Source organism: Vulpes lagopus, chromosome 19 (assembly GCF_018345385.1).
Source record: "Vulpes lagopus strain Blue_001 chromosome 19, ASM1834538v1, whole genome shotgun sequence".
Classification (NCBI taxonomy): domain Eukaryota; kingdom Metazoa; phylum Chordata; class Mammalia; order Carnivora; family Canidae; genus Vulpes; species Vulpes lagopus.
Window position 1 is genome coordinate 52,909,496 of NC_054842.1, and position 18,527 is coordinate 52,928,022.

Sequence of the window (18,527 nt, forward strand, 5' to 3'; positions counted from 1 at the left end):
CTAGGACACCAGTGATTTCCTAATTGCTAGCCCCGTCCAGTTTACCAAAACGCTTTCATAAGTTTTTATGTTTGTTAGGCATTTTTAAGTTGATTGGAATATTTTCATTCTCTTTGACATTCATGTACCTTTTGTGTACTTTATGCAGTGGTTATTAGTAGAAACTAGTATATTTTTAAAACTGGAAAGTTTGGGATGTTTCTCTCGTCCATGCAGAAAAAGATTACTTCTTTCTGTTTTGTGTTACCAGTGTGTGAGGTCTTTAAGGCCACCTGTTCAGGGTAAAAGCAATTGGATTTTAAATTTTGCCTTTGTGAACTAATATTTTTCATAGTAAGGTGAAATTGACAAAGAAACTAAGGAAGGATTATTTTTACCTTGAGTCTATGTAGGTGAAGTAGACTCTGCTTTGTGTTGTAGCCAGAGAGAGAGAGAGAGAGACACGGCACAAAGACTACAGTAATCCTCGGGGAGAAGCCTCTGTGTTAGAGAAGCAGTTATTTACACACAGAATTTCATGTGACGAGCCTGAGTGGTGTGCTTTCCAGGTTATTGATGAGAAAATCCAGACTCAAAATGGGGCATTTAGAATCAAGCACATTTTTCATGGCCTAAGTCTTATCTTTTAAAGGCAGCATTGAGGATATTGATAAATTGGTGCAAGATTAAAAAGATAACTTACTTCTCTGTTATGTTATACAGGTTACTGGTGTTCAGTGTTTTATTAGCAAGTATATTCTTTTTGCCTTAAACTCAATTTTAACTTACTAAAAGTAGGAATAAAAATGAGACCGGTTTTATCATTTTAAAGTAGATTATATTTATGTGTTTTGATACGTGTTTATGTATATATTGTGATATACAAAAAGGCCAATGTACATATTTTCAGCAAGAAATGAGACTCTTTTCGCCTAGCTAATCATGCTTGCCACTTCCTTACTGAGAGTTTAAGAATGAAGTAACATCTTAAAGTTGGGATTAAATTTTGATTGTTTTGTTTTTTTAAATATATTTTATGTATTCTTTCCATTGCTAAGGTGGAAAAAAAATGAAATCTACTCATTGAAACTAAATCTAATCATAAAACAATCAACTGGCCTGTGAAACACTATGTTAAAAAAAATTAAGCAAGATATGAATACATTTTTTTTTAAAGGAAAGGTCTTTTTTGGGGGGCGGGGGCGGAGCCGCCCCCCCACCAGCTTGCGCCTCCCCCCCCCCAAAGGAACAGTCTTAAAGGATGAATTGGTGCATGTTAAAACTCATAATCTCTATGAAGTAGGGTTCTCAGGGTAGAGAGGGGAGTAAAAGGCAAAAGAAGTTTTAACTGTTTACTATTTTATACATTTCTAAACTGTTTCTTTTCCCAAATAAGCATAATTCAAAATTGCCTTAGAAATTTCATATTCTTAATTACTGTATTCGTGGAAATGACAAAGCTAATTATGATCAATTTTAAAAGTGACTGAATATTTTCCCAGTAATTTCTTGGTGATAGTGATGCCGTGAGACATTTCATGGGACTAGATAGTAATTGCGCGTCATGAGGTCTTCCCTGGTGGTTGGGATTCACTTTGAATTCTTTTGATTTCTAGTAAATGCCCACTGTGGATCTATATCTGCAAAATGAGTTTAAATCTTTCTTGAGACTGGTAAAATTTTCAGCTCATGCAACCCATGTAAGATAATAGATTTTCCCTGCCTCATTGTTACCTACTACATATGGAAATAGTCCATTTTAATTTCTCTTAAAACAGCTGTTTCATTTCTTCCTTAGTATTGTCCATTGTAGAAACGAGTTGGTGGTTTTTTATTCACTTCAGTTAGATCTGTTTCCTGGTGAAGGAATTCAAGCCCTTCTAACCTCGCCTGTTTAGTCTCCTTGAGGCACCACTTCATTCTCTGAGTCATAGGTACAGACAGACTGCCTGTCTCCACCAAGTACACTACCAGGATTTGAGGCGTTTGTTTTAATACCTCTTATTAGCATAGAACTAGTACATGTATATATGCATCATGGAAATTAGAAAACATAGATGGCAAATCTTTAAAACAATTGGCACTACCCAGAGAAAACCACTGTAACATTGTATTCTAATAAAAATTTTCTTTTTTTTTTTTTTTAACAAAAATTTTAATGTGGTCTTAGGGACATAATTTCTGCACATTTCTGGAACATTTTTCCTGAGGAGATCTTAGGTTAGCTTTCCCTTAACACCACCAATCTTCACTTCTTTGCCATTGCTCATATTTCTGGTCTCTCATTTATCAGAATAAGCTAAATTTCTCCTCCTTTTCTTCATATGGTACTAGTTACTTTAAATAGGTCAGGTATCTCAAAGGCTATATTCTAGCAAAACATACACAGAACGTTCAAAACGTACACTCTGCTTTGAAAGCTAATCCCCACCTGTATCCAGGACCCGGGCACTTCCTGTGTGTGTTTATGCCTGCATTGTGTCTGTCCTTTCTCCAAAGATGCTCACGTCATCCCCATCGTAAGACTGCTCTGCCTTGATCTTGATTCTCTTATCCAGAAAAACCTTCAAACGTTTGCCTGCTACCACCACTTTGAGCCATCCACCCTCATAGCTTTGTAATCTTTTTTTCTCACTTTTGCCAAATTTGTTTTTTCCAAGAGTGCTGACAACCAAGAGAAAGCAGTGGGGCAGGGGAGCATTAAGGAATTGAAAGTATGTATTCCCGTGTAACTGCAGTATTTGGTACTTTGGGATCCAAATCGTGCTTGGAGCTCTACAACTGTCTCTGACGTTTGTGTACAGTTTTACACTTTATAGAAAATGTTACATATTTCCGCGTTTGCCTTGCAAAGGCATAGGAGGCTGCTTGTAAAGTATTATCCCCATTGTTCAGATGGGGAAATTAATGTTCATTGAGGGAAACGATTTAGCCAGTTACGTAAATATTTTTGGCAAAGCTGGAGCTCACAACATGTGTTAGAGGTAGTATCTTTTTAGGTTTGTTTTAGGATTCTACTCTTTAGTCTTTGGGTTTTTGCTGTGGGTAACCGAGTTCATGTAATTTGGCTTCCTTTTTTATATTATTTTCAGTGTGCTAGTTTTTGAACCTACTCTCCTAATTATTAGGAATCTTGAACGATGAATTTGTCTCCTAAAGACATAATGTAATGGTTTCATTCTTCAAAAAAGATCAATGTACAGATTTATAAATCTGTGTATTCTTTACTGCTGTTTCAATTTTGTAATTTGCCTTTTCTGTAGAAAATAAGAAATTGTGACAAAATGCAAAGGTGATTTTCTAAATTAATGAATATGTAATACTGATCCTGAAGTTATTTTCATTTCTTTGAGCCTTATCCTGACTTCTGGAACCAGCATCAACAATGATGCCTCTTTACAGGGTTATAGTGAGAAATGACTGAAATTCAGTACAGAATCAGCCTAACAAAACATGAATGCCAGTAGCTCTTCCTGTGATAAGTTTAATAATAATCCTTTGTCCTGCTGCAGCATCATAGTTAAGAGATATAATTGTATTTCATTTTTGTTTTTCATCTCGCTTAAATCGTAGCTTTATTAAAACCTGCAATTGTTAGTTCCGTATTTTTTTTCACAAACTTTTGGGTAGATTCATAAATCAGAATTACAGTGTCTGTTCACATATTACTTTTTTACTTTTAAAAATTACATTAATGAGCTGACTGTTTAAGAATCATTCTCATGATTCATTCATCTGTTACGCCTCCTTTTTAAGGCTTCAGTACTGAAGGCCTTTTGACAAACCAATATTTATAACAGTTTGACAGCAGGATGAGGAACAGCGTTTGTCTTTGTAACAGCTTGAAGAAAGACCCTTTCCAGGACCCAGTCATGCAGTTACAATCTTGACCTCTTTCTTATGCTGGGAACATACATACAGCAGCACCTCCCATGTGTTTTCTTGTCCCATTGACTGTCCATTCACTTCCCATCTGTTTTGCAGCCTTAAAGGAACAGAAGGGGCCCTCTTCTTATAAATCTGTCTTCACAGGTGATAAATGATGTCCTGTCTCTTTAAAGGCTGCCTGGGTGGTTTTCCTTTTCTTAAAATGTTTCAACTTTCCTTCTAACAAAATTCAGAGTAAAATGTACTTTTAAGAAAAAGAGGGAAATAGAAAAGAAAAAGGACGATGAGTTATTTTAAAGCTTTCTTAATTGATTTGGACCGAATATTTTATTGGTCATTTGGCTAACGATTTTTTAGTCTTCTCAATTAATAACCTAAATCATATGTTAGAAATTGTTTTGATATTTAGATTTTTCTGTGGAGACAGAAGGAATATATTCATTTTGAAATAGTGTATTTAAACCCTTTGGTGGGGGAATAAAACAGTGTATCATTAATGAGCTAAAATATAACTTTTAAAGATTTTTTTCACTATAATTTGAGTAGACAGATGTAAATAATATGTAACATTTTATGTACTGGATACAGAATAAAACAATTCACAATAGATGATTATTAATCTTATTTTTTTTACATTTATTTAGTTTTTTTTTAAAGATTTTTAAAATGTATTCATTTATGATGGAGAGAGAGAGAGAGAGAGAGAGAGAGAGAAAGGGGCAGAGACACAGGCAGAGGGAGAAGCAGGCTCCCTGCAGGGAGCCCGACGTGGGACTCGATCCTGGGACTCCAGGATTGCGCCCTGGGCCAAAGGCAGGCGTCAAACCGCGGAGCTACCCAGGGATCCCCCCTTTTTTTTTTACATTTAAAAGACAATCCTGAATCCCATAAAAACTTAACCCTTTTTTTTTCTCCCATTGCTAAAAAGAAATGCTTTAATATACATATTTGTATCATTGGATTTTCCAAACATTGAGCAGAAATAAAAATGTTTTCTCCCATGCAGAAATTACTTATAGAACGTTAATGGAACTAAATTAATGGACGATTAATTGTCCCCTCAATATATTTTTAAGTTACTGATTTTAAAAACATTGCCAGCATAAAAAGACCACTCTTCAAGTATTATGGCATATTATATGAATCAGCTGCCTAGTGGTACACCTTCTATGAACTAGTTTGTTAGGTTGTTCATTAATTCCCTGCCCTATTCCAAAAGATACGAGGCAGCTTTTGCAAAGATCTATCCTTTACAAGATGTAAAAATGCTTGAGTGGAAAGTTGAGTGAAAGGAAAGAAAGTTAAGGCAAGTGGAATGATGTGAAACTTGGGATAAGATTGGTACCCCCTCAAAATACTTGCTCAGGGGTTCTCTCGTTTTGCAAGTAACCTGAAAATTTAGCTCTGAATTTCCTAGACAGCTGATGCAAAATGGAAAACAAAGTCGATGACGTGGTGTTGCTGGTGGCTGACAGACACGCTGTTGCTTAGTGGAAGCATAGGTGTTCCTAGTATATAGTGCCTCAGGGAAATTTCCTCCATCCTCACTGAATTATAGGATAAAGTAAATCAAGTGACTACATATAATCATGAGTTTCACAGGGCTCTTTACTGGGTTTTGGCTCAATGTAGGCTAATAACATAAGCAGTTCTAGGTGAAATCAAAATGATGCAGTCCAGATACGTAGCTGTGTGACTTATCTAAAGATAAACTTACGTAGTAGCTAATGTCTAGTGTCCTCCATACAATCTTCCATAAATATGAATTCTTCTTGCAGCTGAGCCTTTTAATAACAGGTAGCACAAAGTTCAAGGTTTTACACTCATTGACAGTGACAAAAACCTGGAATGGAGCTACTCTATTAATTAAGAGCAGTTCCGTAAGCATTAATAGTTAGCCGAGATGAAATTACGATTGCCATTTACTTATGAAAGTGAAAGACCCAAGTGTAAGACTGCTCTGTGTTCATTCATACTGAAGTCTTATGGAGAATTAGCTTTACTATATTCATGAAAGTGTTTTAAGTGGTTTTGATTATATTAGCTAAAAGAGCCTTAAGAGAAAGTAGAAGAAAATAAAGTTGTAATTTGTCTCATAGACTTTCTTAAGGCAGCTTTCTAAATCATACTGTTTTGGGGGGGTCTAATTATAGCAAATTTTTAAAATAGTCATCTTTAATGTTTGAATTACGTATTGTTAAGTAGATTACTCAACAGTGAATGAGTATTCATAGGCATCTATTGCATAGCAAGTTCTGTGCTACGCCAAGTGATATTAAATAACAGACTTTTTTGTACGTAGATAATTCATGCAAGCAGTCCCACATTGATTGCTGTGCTGGGGGTGGGGATGGGGGTGGGGACAGTATAAAACTGGTATTTCTAAAATTACATAGCCCTGTGAGGATAATATTGTCATATGCAGTTGAATTTTTACTAGAGCTTAATATCCAATAAATAAAAAATACTAAGCAAATAAGACAATTAAGTTTAAAAGGATGCAGTTAAAACATATAATCATAATAATATATTTCAATCCTAAGTTTTAAAGCAGTACAGGCTTTGAATGCTTCTGGACAGATTTCCTTACTTAGATAAACTAGAGCTGTGACATGACTGTGGTTGTGAAGTTAAAGGCAAAGCTGGGGCTAGAAACCTGCTTCTCCTGACTGCTGCTGTCACATAGCTTTTAATCCACTATGTCCTCATCTTACCAAAAACCATATAAAATTACTGCTCCCTTGATTATTAAAGGTGTTAGACTAGGGGTTTGTAGCATTTGTTGTCATAAAACACACCTTTCATTATTGTATACTCCTGTGAAGTCTGTGTTTTGGAAGATCTGTCTACAGTGATCTTTTTCATTAGAAACATACAGTTACCTTTATATCTTCTATCAGCCTAAATAATCATTGTTCCTAAGAAAACTCTAAAGTAGATATAGTTCGGGCCAAAGATTTCCATTTGAACTTTTGAGACAATGAAAATGACCCAGACAACTCTATTACCACCTTCAGCAGACCCCTAGAAGTCAGGGACCCCGCCTAGCTTTGAAATTACCATCTCAGTCTCAAATAGCTTTCCAGGACACAGGAAATGATGCCTCCTTTTTCTGTAAGAAGCAGAAGTATTCTGTTTGTCTTCATTAATGAGTGTTTAAAATATTCATGTTCTATTTGTAGGGGGAAAAACTGTAGTGCCAAGATTCAGGGAAGTGTCGGATTTAGCTATACGCCTTTGACTATCTCTCTGGTTTTTCCTCTCATCAATGTAAAAGGTGCACAATTTTGACTTGTGCTAAATCTAAATCTTTTTGACTATACCTTTGAGAATCTTAAACCTGGTCTCTTGTTCACCTTTTTTGTTTGTTTTCTTTCCTTTTTTCCCAGTACTCCAGATAATTCCTCTCAATACTGAACTTCTAATGAGCACTTACTGTATAATTGCCTAATAAAAGGCAGGCCTTTTTAGGAGCAACATATATCACATGTTAAAAATTGTTCTTTTAATTTTCAGTCCTTTAGTGATCAGCTTTTTTACAGCAAAATCTCACCTACAGGGTGTCTTCAAACTTGGTACAAAGTATGTATGCAGCATGTTAGAAAACAGTTCTGTTAAGGTACATTTTGATCTTTGGATGTGTGGTTTACTTAAAGTACACTGCCTTAGTAAGTTCGCAGTTCGTGTCTTTGTGCTTTCTCCGAAAACCTCAGAAGTCATAAAAGATTTATTTCAGTGCATGTGGTAGTGTTTTGTGTGTGGTTCTTTGTTCCTGTTCTAAACTGTTATTAACCACTGAAGTGAACCTTCTCCCAGGTTTGGCCTTTTGGTATTCACAGTGTATTCAAAACCTAATTACAGATTAGTCCAAATTTGAGACTTTTAGAGCAAGTATCAGAAGATTCAAAAAGAAACTGAGAGTAGCAGTATCATTTCATGTGGAGATAAAGGGACCCAAAACATGAATGGGTGTCAAGTCATCTGAAGAAAAGAAAAAAGAGAAGGAACTTCATTCACTGAGATGAACGGTTTATGAGGTGGGGATTATGGGAATATTCATGACTCAATCAAGAAGTACAATGAATTGATGTTTGAAATAGTTCATCTTTTAAGTAAACATTGGATAAATGGAAAGTAGACTCCATATTCACTACATGTAGAATTGCCTATTTCAGAACTGAAATAGCAGTTCAAACAGAAATAGCGGTTTGTTAATCCCTTCCTGAGTTGGCTTAATTTATCAAGTTAATCTAAAATTTTATAACAACTCTCTAGCTATAAATATTAAATGCAAATATTTAATAGAAAAAGGAATTTGTTTTGTAATTAGCCATGCTAATCTGTGCACACATTTCCGTGGGAAATTTATAATAGCAAAATAGTTAAATACAGTAAGATCTTGGGACTTGAGAACACTAATACTGGGACATTAATTTGGAAGGATCAGAAAGTAGAAAGTTTTAGTTGCTCACACTTAACCCTATTTTTATGGATAACTCTATTTTCTATATGTAGTCAGGTGGCATAGTTAGTGTATAGGAAGTGCTGAAAACTTAGAATTTAAAATGAGTGAATTCAGATACGAGAAATAATGCTATTATTTGTAATGTAGCTTCTTTGCAAAGAATGAAATAGTCTACTTTCTAAAGCCCTGTGTGTGTATGTGCGTACACGCACAAGGTCAGCATATTTTAGTCTTAATAAGTGTAATAATTAAATTGAAGTTTCTCTTTCCCCTGGTATTGTATCGTGAGATCTGAGTATTCTCTGTTCAGTGTTGCTTGTGTGGTTCGGGTGACCCAGCAGCTGTCCCTGATCTTCATTGTCAGTGTGTACGCTGCCTCCTGTGCCCAGGCTGGCTCTGGTTCTTAGCTCCTGGCTTCTGCCCTCTTGGTCACTGGCATAACACCCAGGAAGCCTGTCAAGTGATGTTTTCTTTCTCGATAACCTATAGCCTTTATTTTCTGTGCTGTATTTCTGGGAACTTAGCTTACCATTTATCAAGTATCTGTTGAGTGTGTATATTGAGTCTGACGTTGTAGACATTGAAGATGCTGGACTTTCTTTGTTCAGCTTCATACTTTTGTATGGTTTTGCAAGGATCTCTTCCAATGTGTATAGATGTAGTCTTCTCAAGAGGTAATATGTATTGTATGTTTTTTAGTCCTTCCTAGGCTCAGAACTACTTAGGAGAGTACTTGGTAACTATTCCATTCCCAAACTTTTAGCACAACATATCTTATTTCACATTAAAGGTAAAACTTAAAACAAATACACTTGGAATAATAGCATTTGTTTTGTTACCATTTAGAGTCTATATATGGTAGCAAATTTAATATGTTTCTGAATCAGAAGCATGTCCCAGAGCTAATAACTCTCCAGGCTTCGTGTCCTCGTCTTTGAGAGTGACACTTTCAGGGTCGTATGAGGACCAAACGAAACATGGGATTTTTTTTTTTTGAAACACGGGATTTAAAATCATCCCAGAGTAGACACTTCATAGACTTAGAATGAAGTAGGTAGGAGGTGACTAAGGAGCTCTTCTCAAAGGCAAGAGGGCATCAGTGTGCCCATATTACTCCCTTGAGTGCACTGTATAAAATGAAGGGGCAAGAAATGAAGTTTTAAATTTATAAAGGATACATTTATCAAAATTACCCTTTTTTCTTTTAACATTTACGTCTTCCCTCTCCTCTCCTCCTCTCCCTGCTCCCCCGCCATTACTTCCCAGTGACTTACTTAAGTAAATACCCTTTGTGTCATTCTTGAGGTTTCAGAATACGGTGGCATGGTGTCCTGATATTCTAATTGTAAAATATTTAGTAAAAACAGCTTTTTAAAAGCAAAATTTGGCAATTTTATTCTGTGGTTTTCTTACTAAAGTAATTAGATAAGTCTGTTTGCTTTCATTTGGGGAAAAAATTGCCCGTCTTTAATTTTAGAAGAATTTGAATTTGATTCGGACTCCACAGTTAGACACCTGCATTAGAGTAGCCCTTGGTCTCTTTCAATACAAACAGATCTTGCTCTGAACAGTGTCTCGTGAGTGATGCTACTGTACCGCCCGCTCACAGATTGTCCAGCTATGGATGGAGGTCAGGGACAGGGCAAAGGATGGATGGAGCTGGCCCTGCAGCTGCCTGATTGTACTCAGATCATGGAGCAAATAGAATCAGATTTCCTCTCTTCATACAGTACAGGTTTCCCAAGGAGAAATAGTTCTTAGTGAAATGTTTAAAGGGGTTTCCAAGGCTTTCAAACACCTGTTTAAATTTTCATGCGCTGTGCTATTTAAGCCAGATGATTTTTTTAAATACCCTGTTCATTTCCAAATTTCTGTGAGGCCATATAGAAAACTCCTTTTCTCCTACTCTCCCTCCCCTTTAAAAAAAAAAAAATTTCTCCAGCTGATGAACTGCACTATGTGGAACTCTCTAAAATGCACTGAAGAAAATAGGTGAAGCTATTTCTAAGCAACTAGATGAATAAATTTTAAAAATAAGAATGTGGCCTTATTTTGAGGAAGGATGTAGTTTACAGGTTTGACTGTTCTTTTACAGATAGTACAGAGTAAACTTCCAAGAGATGGGCTGGGATTATTTTTTACCATTTCTCCAGTTTACTTTCGCAATTAAGGAATTATTGCCGGGATCCCTGGGTGGCGCAGCGGTTTGGCGCCTGCCTTTGGCCCAGGGCGCGATCCTGGAGACCCAGGATCGAATCCTACGTCGGGCTCCCAGTGCATGGAACCTGCTTCTCCCTCCGCTTGTGACTCTGCCTCTCTCTCTCTCTGTGACTATCATAAATAAATAAATAAATAAATAATTTTAAAAAAAGGAATTATTGCCACCTCTGCGATAACTATTCTCCTATTTGCTCAGTAAATAGTTTGGTAAAAAACAGTAGGGTTTTTTTTTTTTAATATTTTTTTTATTTATTTATGAGAGAGAGAGAGAGGCAGAGACACAGGCAGAGGGAGAAGCAGGCTCCATGCACCGGGAGCCCGACGTGGGATTCGATCCCAGGTCTCCAGGATCGCACCCTGGGCCAAAGGCAGGCGCTAAACCACTGTGCCACCCAGGGATCCCAGGGTTTTTTTTTTTTTTTTCTCTATTGATTTTGTGATAGTCTCAGACTAATACCAAGAGGTAGAAGTGTTAAATTACTGGCAAAAAAAAAAAAAAAAAAAAAAAAAATGAAGACACTATGTTCTTGATATGCAGGCTTTGTTGAGTTCCTGCACTGCTAATAAGAATTCATAAAGAGGATAGTTCTTCCTTTCATTGGCTGTTCATCACAACTGCTGTGTCACTTATAGAAATGTTTATGTCTTCAATTGCAGATTATTTTTAAATATAAAAGATAGAAGTGCTGAGGTGCCTGGGTGGCTCAGTCACTTGAGTGTCTGAAACCTGAAGTTTCAGCTCAGATCATGAGCTGAGGGTCAGGAGATGAGCCCACGTCGGGCTCCATGCTCAGCAGAGTCTGCTTGAGATTCTCTCCTCACTTTGCCTCTCCTCCCACTCAAACGCATGAACAAACAAACAAACAAATAAATAAAATATTACAATGATTTTTCCAGATACAAAGCAGAATGCTTTACAGTTTTGCCTCTAGACCAATAGTTTTGAACCAGTCATTTCACTTTTATTGCTAATTCCCACTAATGTGTAGAATTATGTTAAACAGGCAAAAAATATTTGTTACTGGGCTTACCACAAGCTATATTTTAAAGGAGGAGTTGCATGATTAAATTAGCGATGAAGTAGAATAAATCATGACTTGCTTTTTTTTTTTTTTTTTTTGACATTCAGAGGTTGACGTGTACTGTGACTAGTTTATTTTCCTGTGAAGGAAATCTTTCAGAGAGAAGGTATAGATTTTATTTGGAAGGCTGTAAACATGAAAATATAAAATTCAGATAAAATAATCTAAGTCTTTCCCCAGTACCTGTGGTGTTTTTAAACTTTATTAATTTATAGCTAGAAAAGTACATTTTTTTGTATGTATTTTTAAAGTGTTTTTCCCTTTTCATGTTTGTTGCAAATATTTCCTACAATTTCTTTTATCTTTAAATTTAGGACATTTTGACATATAAAGTATACGATTTAATGTGGTCGTACTGGTAATCTTATCCTTTATAACTTTTCCCATTTATCCTAGAAAGTCTCTTTCCAGTCTAAGGCCTATTAAATGCTCACCTGTATTCTCTTTTAATTTTTAAAAATAGTTCCATTATTTTACTTTATATTTTCTTCTGTTCCAGATATTGCTGAGTCCTTGGTTGGACTCCAGAGAATCAGAGAACTCCTTAAAATTCTATTAGCAGTTACATATGTTTTTATACATACATTTCTCTACGTAGATTCCATAACTCTTAAAACATTCTCAGAAGAGTCTGTCACCAACCCCATAGTCCTTCCCTTTCCAAAAAATTGTTAAGAGCTACTACTACAATCCATTTGAACCTTTTTTGGATATCAGATGGTGTGTGGTGCTAAAGTAATTTTTTCCCCTTTTCCCAAATAGAGTATCCCAGACCATTTATTGAATAATTATCTTCCAAGATTTGTATTGTCTTTGAGAAAGAAATTCACTTTTAACTAATTTGTTATCTTTTTTACTCCACAGAGAAAGTTAGAGAAATTCAAGAAAAACTTGATGCTTTTATTGAAGCTCTTCATCAGGAAAAATAAATGGTAATAAGTCAAAGTCCTCTTCCTGCATTGGTACTGACTAGATGCAAAATTTATATTTTTTAACTTATTAATTATAGTTTATCATTGTATTTGACTATATCCTGCTTATTCTTTAATAGCAATTTTAATGTAATTAAATCATTTTAATGGCAGGAATCTCTGAAACTAATTCTACATTTTATATGTGTAATGTTCCTTTTCAATACTTGATTGCCTCTGGCTGAACTAAAAATATTCTCTAGAACTCATTTTGGACAGAACAAAGGTAAACAAAGCTAAGCTGTTTCATAATACGCATGTGGCTCGTCAGTTTTCTGCATGTAAAGAATTGAACTGTAGCTCTCATTATTTTATTCCTCATTGTTCACGTTCAGTGGATAATTACGTGTGTGTTAAATTGCAAAGCATTTATTTGGCTTGATTAATAATCCTAACAGTTGTTCTTAATCTTATTCTCTTATATTTAAAAACATTTCTCCCATTTAAAATTACTCAGATAGCCTTAGAATGTGGTACTCTTCTGAATGCGTGGACTCTTAGTGTAGTTCTCTAGTCTGGCGTTGGAAGCATGTTCCAAGTTAAGTATTACATATTTAAAGACTTGCCTTAGTAGCATAGTAACCTCCTAATTATTGCTAAAGAATTCTAATTAGTAAGTCTTTTGCTTTTTATTGAAGAAGTTGAGAAAGGGAAAATGCTATAATTAAGACATTATTGTGTATTTAAAATATTTAATTCATCACTTTATCTGTGAGCCTCACTCACCCTGTAGGCAGCCTGCAGCCTGCCCCGTAGGCAGAACTGGAAGGAGGAGAAGATTCCCTCCCCAGCTGCATTCATGTCAAAGGAGGCTCTTTACCCAAACTATGGGTCTTCCTCCACTGGAGGACAGTATATTTGAGAAAGCAAGCTCGAAAAGGAAGCACAGCTCAGACCCTTAGCCCTCAGAACAGCTTACTAGGGATGAAGGAGAGAGGAAGGAGTTAGAAAGCTTTCCAGTACTGCTTTGTCGCTTTGTTTCCTCTCCGGGAAGCGAAGTACACCTGCTACTGTGGACGGATGCAGAACGTATCTAGAGACTAAATATCAATCATCTCTAACACAGCCCCAAACTAATTCATTGCTGTTCAGTGCCTGTGTTCATAAATGCTTTACACAACTTCGTGTATGAAAATTTTCTGTTAAAGCCATAAGGTTGTTATGATATCTTCCTCGTTGTCATAATTATTATCAATAATTAATGTGAGAAATAAACATTTTGAGAGCCTTTTTGATTTGGAAATTTTCCTCTTCAGTACCCAAGTTCTCTTGATAATTTTGTTTATAAGTGTGGTTCGGGACAGGTGGGGGTAGGGGGACATTCATGAAAATCACAGAAACCCATTAAAGATGTAAGCTGCCTTTCTGTCTTTAATAAAATGAGGAAGCCCAAAGCGAGCCAGTGTTTTACACACAGTGGCCAGTGTCACTTCCCTAGCTGGTCATTGTGACATCTTAGTGTTATCGTCGCTCCTGGGAACATGCCTTTTCCTGCCAGACTGTGTGTCTCAGGTGGAGGCCAGGGCAGGCCCCAGAGCTGAGTTGTGATGATTAATCGTCTATGGGGAAACCATCCCAACTTTGTTCCTTACATGTCTTTAGATTCTACAGCCCTTCCCAACCCTTGGGATGTATAACCCTGGGAACTGTTAGAATTATCTGTGTGTTGTTGGACACATGATCTGTTTTATACCTTGCGGATCCATTGAAAAGAATAAATATGGCAAACTAGTAGTCGCCTTGCTTCATGCTGACAATTTTATAAAAGGTACCAGGCACTTTAAGGGTAGTTTCTTAGTAATAGTTTTAACATGTGTGGAGTTCCTCAGCCTGAGAGTTACATGTAATTCATCCCGATAACTGCTGATGATTATATACCCAGCACAGCCATATACAGATTCCTTCTGCTGGTTGATTTTCATGTTTTTAAATTTTTTCCATAAAAAAATGAATTACGAAAAAAAAAAAAAAAATGAATTACGGTATTTTTTGGTTCATACATCATGTTAGTAATATCATTCTTTTGTTATAGTAGGTGATACTTTGAATTTAATAAGACTAGCAGGCAGTTAAGCTTCAGTATTTTTAGGATCATGCAGTAATAAAATTTAGAAAGCTTGCATATGTCTCCTCATGCCTTAATTTATCAAATGTGTTTATTTTTACAGAATCCTACTCATAATATATCACCTCAGCATACATGTGAAGAAAGAAAACTCCAAAGTCTCTTGTCCTGCCTTTTTTCCTTCTATTTCACCTTTCTAAACATAAAATAAAGTCATGGGATAAAAATAATTTATGCGTGTTCGAGGCACTTTAACCATCAGTTGCCTTTCGAATGCAAGAACAGTGGGAATGGCATTAAAATCCTATTTTACTGTGTTGAAGTGACAAATTGAGATAATACAAGTGGTGTGGCCGTTAGGGTCAGTCCTTGAAGATAAGAAGCTTGCTCTCCTGCTTGTCTCATTTGTGGTGGCACTCGTTCAACTAATTCATGAGGGGATGTTCCTCAGTGTCCGTTTTTTTCTGGGGAGAAAATGCCAGGTGTTGTGAAAAGCTATCAGTTGTATATAAGATGATGGTAACCCGCGGAGTTGTTGTCTGTATCTGTAACGTTCTATGTGCAGAAGCTGATGATGAAAATTCAGTGCACATTTATCATGTGAAAAGAGGACTAGCTAAGAGCAGAGCACCTCAAATAAGTTAATTTGGACCATCACAGCTCCATGTCCGGTGAAAGAGGTCCCGCCTCCAGTGACAGCTGAGAGCGCTCGCTGCCTTCCAGGTGAAGTCAGCAGCGCTTCCTGGTTCGCTTCCGTTGGCCCTATTGTCCTTTCTGTACCCATTTCAGATTCATTCATTTTGAATGTTGTATAGGCAAGCCGGGTTTTCTGTAACTCGTGGGGTTTTTTGAGCCTGTTGACAGAGCTACTGGATTGTGACACAGGATAAGGAAGACAAAGACTCATCAGCTGACTGAGTTCATTTAGACGGTGGTCAAGCATTTCAGGTGGGCATCGGGAAAAGCGAGAACGAGACTACTTTCTGTTACAAGACTCTTTTAAATAGAACTTATTTCAGCAGAATAATGTTGACCACCTCCCTCTTGGCTGAAGGTGTAAAAAAGAAAAGCCTAAGATTTGGTTCATTGCTATTCAGTTACAGTCCCTTCACAGTGTTTTCTTGTGTTTCATACAAATAACTCTTTTTTTAATTGGCTAAGGGACTTTAAAGCACAGAAATATGCCATTTTTGACTTAGATGGTCTTTCTCGTCTCTGCTCTTTGTTGCCATTTCATTAAGCCTTTATTATTCTAATAAAAAGGCCCATTGTGTGACAGTTTTTATTTTATAGTTAATTTTACAGCTTTTTTAGAATTATGGTGGGTAACAGTTCCCTTGCCACCCCACTTTTTTTTTTTTTTTTAATTTAGCATCAATATATTCTTCACTGTGATTGCTTTCAAGGTCTGATGACAATATGCAAAGTTGGAAGGATATCACAAAGTTATTTCATAAATTCAGAATCTGGTGAATATTTGTTTTATACTGTCTGAGAAGAAAGGTAGATCGAGCTGCACACGGCTGTCAGCAGCCCACATCGTTCTGTGGCCGATAAGTAGCCAAAGACATTTCACGTCTTTCAGCCTAGGGTGGGTGAACAGAAGGGGAGCAGAGCCGCCCAGCGTCCTGTGCCGAATTTGGAGATGACCTCACTGGTTAACTCCTCTAACCAGTGCTGCTTGGTGGCAACTACCCCTCATGGAAGCAGGCACCATGCAATTATTAATATTTTTATAGTTGTAAAACACAACGACTTACAACTATAAATCTATTTCTAAAGAAATAGGACCATGTTTATTTGTGCTGTGGATAGGAAAAATACCCTCAGCTGTATGTCTGTAGATGTTTCCCAAGCAAAAGGCTGATGTTAAGTCAGTACTTTTTTCACATCTCTTTGTATAAATCTAAGAAACGGGGATGGGAGGGTCTTCATTTCGAGGTCAGTGTTTGTAATTTAAACGTACAAATAGATGATAAAAGTTAATGTGATTAAAAATCCCACGTAAGAGTCCAGACACCACCTCCTCCCCTGCAGTAATAGGACTTCTATCATGGACTACATATTTTTTTCTCCTTTTTAGCTGATCTCATTCTAAGCATGCTTTTTTTTTTTTTTTCCTTGAATGTTAGGTTGATAACATGTTATTAAAAGAAAAAAATAAAATTCAGATTCTCAACGGTAAACCCGGTGTGTTGTGTCTATAGTTCAAGAATTACAAATGATTCAAATTTAAACAAATCACTTCAGAAATTCAACGTACAGGAGTCAGGTACTAACTCGAGCAGGAATCCTTTGTTTCTCGTGGCAGAATTTGCCAAGAACAGAGCGAGGAGAGCTCCGTGTGGAAGACGAACAGCCACACACAGAGTAGGAGCGTCTGAGCTCAGTACTGGCGGGCAATGCACAGTAGCAGCAGGCCGCCCTGCTGCTTCACGGGCCCGCGGAGCCCCAGCTGCAGGTGAGCCGTCCCGTCCGCCTTTCCTGGTGGCTTCGTCGTCTCCTCTTTGTGTTCCCTCCGTTTTTCAGACTTTACTCCAGTGGGCCCCTTCCCACCAGCGGCGTGGCCTCCAAATGCAGAGGAGGTGTGTAAAACCGAGTAGGGAACATTGCAGCGTGGTGCTTCCTCACCGTATAATTTGGGAAATTCACCCGTGATAAAGGTTCAGAGCATAGGCTTAAGAGGTGAATTCCTTAACTACTTAATAATTATATATTTCGGATGTATTTATCTGCAGAAAGAAATACAGTATTTTAGTTTTCCTGTAAGAGGGATCAAAATAATGCTTCTCCACGCTGGTGTTTGCCGTAGTTTCAGGTACTTCAGGAGTACAGAGACGCGCTTACAAATACACTTACTTTTGAATGATCGTGGCTATGTGTTTAAAGACCTAAAATTCAACCTTGTGTTTACTTGTGCACTGTGAATGAACTTTGTATTATTTCTTGAAACCTTCACACTCCGCATAGACGTCACTGCAATTCATATTTTGCCTGTGCTTAATTAAGGCCATTTGTGTAGATGAGTAATTAAAGATATTTAAATCACGTCCCGATTCTACATTGGAGAGCATCTTTGAACTTCTCTTTGTATTAATGAGGGGGTGAGAGAGAGAGGAGAGACCTGTGCGCACAGGGTCCTCATGTGATCTCACGGTGCGAACAAATCCGTGGTCTCAGGCCGCCTAACGTGGCTCTTCTGGGTCCTTACACTTCACATGCTTCACATCTCACACTTGTAATCCATGGTCAGACAATGCTGTCTTTTTTCGTGTCTTGATACTTGTCAAAACATTTTGCTATTTTCTTTGATAAAATATATTAAAAATGTCTTTTAATTGGATTTTGCTGCCACGGCCGTCATTTTCATTGATGATGCTAGCACGTTCATCCGTACGGGAGGCCTACTGCAAAGTCATACCTGAGTCTCAGAATGGGAAGGACCCTTGAGGATCCCTTGCTTTCATCTACCACTTAATTGTGAACTCCCTTTTCTCATTGTTTTCCCCCAGAACTTTGCGTCTAAATGATACTTACTGTCTGTTCATCGTTCGATGTGTAAAATAAGGCAGCAGCGCATAGGTGTGCTGTGCCTTCTCCAGGACTGCTGTGGTTGGCTGAAGTCAAAACTAGGGAAAGGTTCAAAGTCGTGATTGCTTCACTAGGTGGCACCTCGTAGCTGGATGTGCTTTATTTCGGGTGAGTAAATGTCAAGAGACAGTCTTTGAATTCCTTTGGAAGGTTTTTGGGGAAGAATGTTTCAGTCTCATCAGCCTGAGACACACTTGACACAGTTAACAGGCCAGTCACAGTGTGAGGCTCAAATAGTAGTTTTACTTTAATTTTTTTATCCTTTG

At 37.2% G+C, this 18,527-nt stretch overlaps 1 protein-coding gene across 4 annotated transcripts in view; it reads left to right on the forward strand.

Annotated features, from left to right (window-relative positions):
- OPA1 (OPA1 mitochondrial dynamin like GTPase) overlaps positions 1-17,720 on the forward strand; it is an 86,963-nt gene extending 69,243 nt beyond the window's left edge. For all 4 annotated transcript variants that reach the window (XM_041734367.1, XM_041734369.1, XM_041734368.1 and 1 more), the window contains 2 exons: positions 12,499-12,566; positions 14,774-17,720. In XM_041734367.1, the coding sequence (XP_041590301.1) occupies positions 12,499-12,563 (65 nt within the window). In that variant the 3' untranslated portion in view covers positions 12,564-12,566; positions 14,774-17,720. The remainder of the gene's footprint in view (positions 1-12,498; positions 12,567-14,773) is intronic.
- Positions 17,721-18,527: the final 807 nt, after the last annotated feature.